This window comes from Amblyomma maculatum, chromosome 2, assembly GCF_055883805.1.
Source record: "Amblyomma maculatum isolate TAMU_Amacu chromosome 2, ASM5588380v1, whole genome shotgun sequence".
NCBI classification, from domain to species: Eukaryota; Metazoa; Arthropoda; class Arachnida; order Ixodida; family Ixodidae; genus Amblyomma; species Amblyomma maculatum.
In genome coordinates, this window is record NC_139345.1 from 74811527 (window position 1) to 74818123 (window position 6597).

The following is a 6597-nucleotide window of genomic DNA, read 5'->3' on the forward strand; positions in this document are numbered from 1 at the left end:
TTAGCGCGAACGTTCACCAAACGCTTTGCGAGCTAAGCTAAGACGTGTAGAAGCGCCGTCAAATATACATCCTGTGCTGATTTTCTACAAACCTTTGCAGGCCGTTCGCGTTACAAATATGATACAGAATATGTTATTTGTTATCTGTAAACAAAAGAGGAGCAAACTTGCATGTTAATTAACTCTCCAGCAGAGCATATTTGCCAGATCGGATGTAAACACATAGCAACGTTTTCCTTTCTTCAGCCAGCGCACGTCGGTGCTGCTCAAGCTTGCCGTCGATCCGGTCTCAAAGAACGATTTTCATTTACTGGCAAATCGGACCCATGAGTTTTCAGTGAGCTCCAGCCACAAATATCGATTGGTCATGTCTTGAGCTATTAGGTGCACACATGACCAAGCGCAGATTCATGCTTAAATCGTTACGAGTTCAGTGCAAAGAAACTGATGTGTGGCGTTTAATTTTTTTAAGGGTTCCTGCAATTGCGCTTCACTCGGTTCGAGTTCGTTCAAAATAGCTAAGCGGTTATTTTATCGTGGTGGATTTGAGAAACTCGTTCCAAAGTATGACAGCATGCTGAAAACGCTTCAAGCCGTCCAATGTTATTACAGTGGCGGCAAGCGGCCTGCGACTTACTTCCGCAAGAAAGCCATTTGGTAGTTAACAAAATTAAATGTAGGAGGCCACCAAATCATGCAGAACTCACACCTGCACACACGATTTAACCCAAACAGCAGCTGCCGTATGCTAGTTTGTTCAGCGTGTTCTTGATAGTAGTAGGCAAGGTCGCTACGATATCACAACTAGTAATTAAATCAAAGAACCAACTGCAGCGTTGTTCGAAACATTCTAAATAATGTCCACCTGGCCCTAGAATTAAGCTAAACAGCACAAACCAGCACAACATACTCGCCGGTCTCTAAATATGACGCTGATAAGTCGCGGTGTGTATCGCACATTGTACTTAAATGGATATTAGCACCACGCAGCTGACCGAGGCTCGAGAATAGTCGTACTGCAGCGCACGCGGTCCCATACACGAAAATATGCAGTGTCACAAAAGTTGCTCCGGCCAACACAGGTACATGAAGAGTAAAATAATCGCTCCCTACCTTATCAGAATGTTGGTCCACTTGATAATAAACAGTGTTGATATTGTGCAAAGATTCGGCCAGTGTTTAAATGCGCGCATTAAAACGCAACGGGTCAGAGTCAGACTTTTTTACGCACCTGCTGTGTCGATTCCTTCCATCGTTAACACAAAATTTCAAACGAAATGAAAGCATGCTGGCGCTCATTAAAGACGAGGAAGAACCTACAATCGGTGAAAGATAAGCAGTACAAACAGCGCTGCGGCCTAAACACGACACTGAAAATTCTTATTGAGATATTCTTGACAGTTTCTCTCGCATCAAGAAATCACGCACAGCTGACATGCTGAATATATGGCGGCTATACCGATGACGCGACCGCTCGACCGAGCCATGTAGGCGAGCGGAAGCTGCGGCCGCTGTGTTGCCAGACCACCAAGCAACTTCGTATATCATACTATTGCAACAGATACAAAATAGTCTACGCTTAAAAAGCAAAACAAGCATCATCATGGTAGCAGAATTGAAAAAGATGCGAAGACGCGCATCTCAAAGCGGTTGCTGGAGTCCCCGGCTTTCCGGAGGCAAGGTGGCAGGAAATCAGTTTTTGGAACGCAACATTGCGCGTCCTTGCCCGCCAGTATCGTCATCAAAACCTGGATGTTCATAACCCTGCACTTTTAAAATGGCGGCGAAAGTACGACAGAGAAAATGTATGGGGCAGACTTGGCACCCCCACCCTCCTTCCCCTCTGATAGTATTAGGGGGTGCGGTTTATGCAAGTTTTCTCGGTTTAACAGAAACCTCGTTGTAATTGCAGCGTCTGCAATAGGTAATGTTAGCCATCGTTGTGAGTATTCAGTTTGTAATTCGTTGAAACGAGGCCTCGGACGATCGCTGCATTAGTCATAAGCTTTTTCATTCTCTGCAACAGCATTTTGGCTTATACCGAGCAAGTTCTGCATCCAACACTAAGGGGGTTGTCAAAACTGGACTATCGAAGGTGGTACAAATTTCCGGAGTCTTCCACAACGACGCCTCTCATAGCCTGAGTCGCTTTTGGACGTTAAATTCCACAAACCAAACCAAACAAAATTGAACTTGTCCATAGCTGCAACAGCTAGGCTCCAAAATAACGTAAATGGGAACTCAGTATAAACGGGAAACAATATATATTTTTTGTACTTCATTAAGTAACAGATTGCGCTTGTGTACGGGTCCTAGAAAAAAGCCCTAAAGAAGTCCACCACCACATAAAAACTACAAAGCAAGATTATGGCGTTTGCTATTCTGGAAACGTTGGGCAGCGGCAGCCAAGTTTTTTGCGAGCATTGTGGCATGCGTATAGTGTACTAGTACACTATGGAAGAGGGAAAGAGAACATGGCACCCTGGAAACTCTGGGCCACTGATTGTCGCGATGTCATCTGTCGAATTTGCCACCGAGTTCAACGTCAGTGGAGCGATAATCGTGTGCTCTCACTAGCTTTAAGTCGAATGAGCTTTATTGTACTGTTTTGCCTCGGACGTTGCCCTTCCCGTCAAACTGCCATTTTAATATTCTTTCATCTGCTATTTTTCGCATCCTACGAGAGAAGAGGAGAAAAGACGTCATTTAAAATTATAATGGCTGCTCTCGTACACCGGGAAAGCTCCAAGCCGTCTTGGAGTCCTCTGGCTTTCGCGTCTTACTCGGCATGATCAATCGGATTGAGTTGGTCGGTTCGGTTAGCGGACAGCAGGGCGTCCTCCCAGGAAGATCAGGATGAGGCTAACAGCACACCGTTGCGGTCAGGCCCACAGGTAGCGACACGGCGCTCGGATAAAGGGAGTGTGGTAGTGGTATATGTCAAACGTGGGAGCTTGGAAAGTGGTGAAATCGGATGGTTGTAAGGAATGTATTAGGTATGCCTCTTCTGGTGATATGTACAAATTCGTCTAAAGCCAACTCTAACGGGATGCACGTCGAACTATTTACTGTAACCACTGTACATCGAGCTCTTGATAACTATATAGCTCGCACGTTTGTCTGTTCACATTTTCTCATAGTTTCACTTTAGAGTAAGAGCAGTGTTATTCATACTATTCAGCACATTGCCATAATAATCATTTCTCTCGTGGCAAAACAAATAAATATGGAGCAGAATCTACAAATAACTATGGAGTAGAATCTTCGTCATTGCACAGAAACGCGTCACAACTGTAAAGCGTAACCAGGAGGTGTCGCTAGAAGGCTGCTTAGAAGGTAGTTTTGTTTTAGCGGCTGTACCAGTCACCGAACATACTTTTCACCCTTGTTCTGCTGTGCTCTTACCGTCATGTCGTATTCAGACCCTACGTGAAGAGAGTATTTGGTGTCTCCTGCACTTGAAACTGGCCTAAAGCCAGACGTGGAATGGTACATGGTCAGTGCAGCTCCAGCGTCTCAGACAGGCCTACATTTTGCCTCAGTGACAACGACACTGCACGGCGGAGGCGTATGACGCGATCCAGAGGCCGAGGCAGGGCAGCTTTTTTTTTTTCTTTCTTTCTTTCTTTTTTTTTTTTTTTTTTTTTTTTTTTTAGTTTTCTCTATTACCTTATAATCAGCACCCGTAAACGACAGCACGAGGACATAAGCTAGAGCTGAAAACAGGTGCGACTTTTCGGGCAAATATATTTCTAAAAAATTAGGCTGTGGTCCTACTGTTGGCCCAGAAGCTGAGAAATAGGATCAGAACCGAGCGTGCCACCCTGGAAAGCGCGGTCGAGATTCGTCTGACTACACACGAAGCTGCACGGACTCCACACGGCTGAAAAAAGTAATGATGCCACTTAGGACTCATTAAAATGAACTGCGATAATATTCTGAGCGGCATTTCCTTCGCGTGTTTACGTCAGCTGTATTCCTGCTTTGTCAGCTCATCATATCTAATACCCATTCAGGTGTTGCGGTAGGACCCCTTATTTTTCGTATGGGCGAAAGAGGCCATTTTTTATCTGACTATTGTGGATGTCGCTCCGTGATTGGCCCTTTGTAGTTACGTGATCTATATGACACCGTCGCTGTCTCGACCAACCAGAAAATTTAGTCTCAGATGCCGATGAGTTTCTTATGTGGTGGAAACCATAATGAAATCGCATTTAGATGCATTGAGATGTCTCATTATCACTCTTGTTGACTCGCAGGGCAACGAGAGCGGTGCGTGGCCCGCCGAAGCGGCGTCCACGGCGCGCCCTCTGTGGGAGCCGCTATCCGGTGGCGGCTACTCGACGGCGCTCAGCGTCACCATCGCCGTCGGCTGCTCGCTGCTGGTGCTCAACGTACTCATCTTCGCCGGCGTCTACTACCAGCGGGATAAGACGCGGCTCGAGGCCAAGCTGCACAAGCGCAGCTATAAGCTGGCCAAACCGGGCGAACCTCCGCACCTGACTACGGCTGGGGGCAAGCCCCTGGCTCTGCGCGCTCCACCGCCATCGCCCGTTGGTCCAGCAGGAGGAGGAGGAGGAGGAGGCGGTGGCACAGCCAACATGCCTGCTGCCGGCAACGCGGCTACACTGCCGCCTAAGGCGCCGCCGCTGCCCGAGGCACAGCCGCTGCTCGCGCAGGGCGCCAGCCTGGCGCGACTCGTCCTACGCACTAGGCCGCCGTGAGTACGACATGAGAGTCGATGCAGATGTGTGCGTCAGGGAAAGAAGTTATCAGATAGCTGACAGGAAAAGACAGAACGAAACAAACAATGTGCAGACTTCCACTTTACCAATGCCAGATCCAGAAAAATATGCTCAGACCAGCACGCAGTACTTAACGGAATTAACGAGAATTCTTGTGGTTAGATGGCACAACGCACTTTTCTTCACATAACATCATTGTTCACCATCAGGCTGCAGATATTTGATTTCGCATTCGACCGTGCAATGGCGGGAGCACCTAACTTTGTTGTCTCGTCAGCCTGAAACACCTTCTGATGCCAGAGCTCGTAGTTGGTACTTAAACACTAACCAAAGCTCCACCGAAGATTCTGGAGTAGGTTGCCATGTGATGTTGAACTGCATTGTGTGCGCTATTATCGGACTGCGTCATTTATTTATATATCTATGTGACTATTATATAGATAAATCCTGCCGCAAGTGAACGGAATTAAATGGCCATCATTCATAACACGATGTTCTATACGAAATTTAATTCAACATAAAAATTCCCAACTTTTTCATTGGTGTCGGTGGCTGTTGGCTCTCTACATGAGTATCGCATTACTTAGAGATAATAAAACCTTGCTGAACAAACGAATCATAACGAACTTATGAATATAATGAAAACAATACTATCCCCGTTGAAGCTCTTATATAAGTCCAAGTATTTGATATTGTTTTTACGAATTAATAGCTTCCCACAACACGATATAACGAACCTCCATTGAGCTCGACTGGTCACTTCGCGCTGAGTAAGACAATTTGTAGCACCGCCCAGCATTTCCATACTAATTAACTGCGTCAAATCATAACCGGGCGCATAACCGGCTCTAAATGCGGTAAACTCGTCGTGCCTCAGTTACGGTTTGTATGGAGCGTTTCTCTATGCAGTTCGTCAGCTTCAGTGCCTGGTTTTACGCTGCAAGCATTCTGCGAAGCCAGTGCACGTTAAAGAACCACATGTGGTCGAAATTTCCGGAGCCCTCCACTACGGCGCCTCTCATAACAACAGCCACCAAAACAAAACAAATCTTCTTCGCCGAAAATAGAGTGTGTGGTCCCCTGGATGCTGCCATGCTGAGCGGTGCGCATGACCCACTGCGTCATTCTCCTTGTATTCTTCTAAGTCGCGCTAGGATGGCCTTCAGAAGTGATCCGTGTATACTTATTGTAGAGAGCAATAAACGCATCAGGTTCAGGAGAATGCTCTGATGCTTCTCCCACCTTATTTTGCCCTCCTTTTCCACAGAGAGCCTCAGGAGAACGTGTGTGTGATGCAGTGGCGGAAGCCCGGCTGCCTGCCTCCCTCCGGCGCCCCTGGCAAGTATTTATTTATTATATTTTTATAACTATATTTATTGCCTCAGGACATCAGTAGGGTATAGTATGAGATGAAGGAGGAATAAATGATTAAATGAATGGAAATAGGTTGGCTGATTTTATGAAGTCCAGCAGTGAGCGATGATGAGGTCCCTGCGTCCAAGCGATATATGAGGCATGCAGGATTGCTTGCTGCAAGGCCAGCTATCATCAGGTGCCGGATTCATGTCGGTTTCAGTGCTGGGAAGTCCCACAAGAAGGGGTGAATTCCGGATTCAACATTTTCGTTTTTACAGATCGGACACCTTGGGCGAGGATATAAGTGTCTGAAGTGGGACCACTGTTTTGACACCGCTAAGGCAGACATAAAAGACAGAGGAGAAATATGTAACTCGCAATAAAAGAGGCACAACCCTGCTTACTCGAGAAAGGAGCAAGCGTCAGAAATAAGAAAAAATGCAGGGTTGTGTTTACCGAGTCCAAGGGAAGTTTGCATGCCTTTTCAACATGCCGT

At 46.5% G+C, this 6597-nt stretch overlaps 1 protein-coding gene across 1 annotated transcript in view; it reads left to right on the forward strand.

The window, feature by feature from the left end:
* The window catches only part of LOC146199031 (neuroligin-4, X-linked-like), a 58162-nt gene extending 53428 nt beyond the window's left edge, over positions 1-4734 (forward strand). Inside the window, exon 7 of the mRNA XM_084592698.1 lies at positions 4260-4734. Coding sequence (XP_084448824.1) covers positions 4260-4724 — 465 coding nt within the window. The 3' untranslated portion in view covers positions 4725-4734. The remainder of the gene's footprint in view (positions 1-4259) is intronic.
* Positions 4735-6597: the final 1863 nt, after the last annotated feature.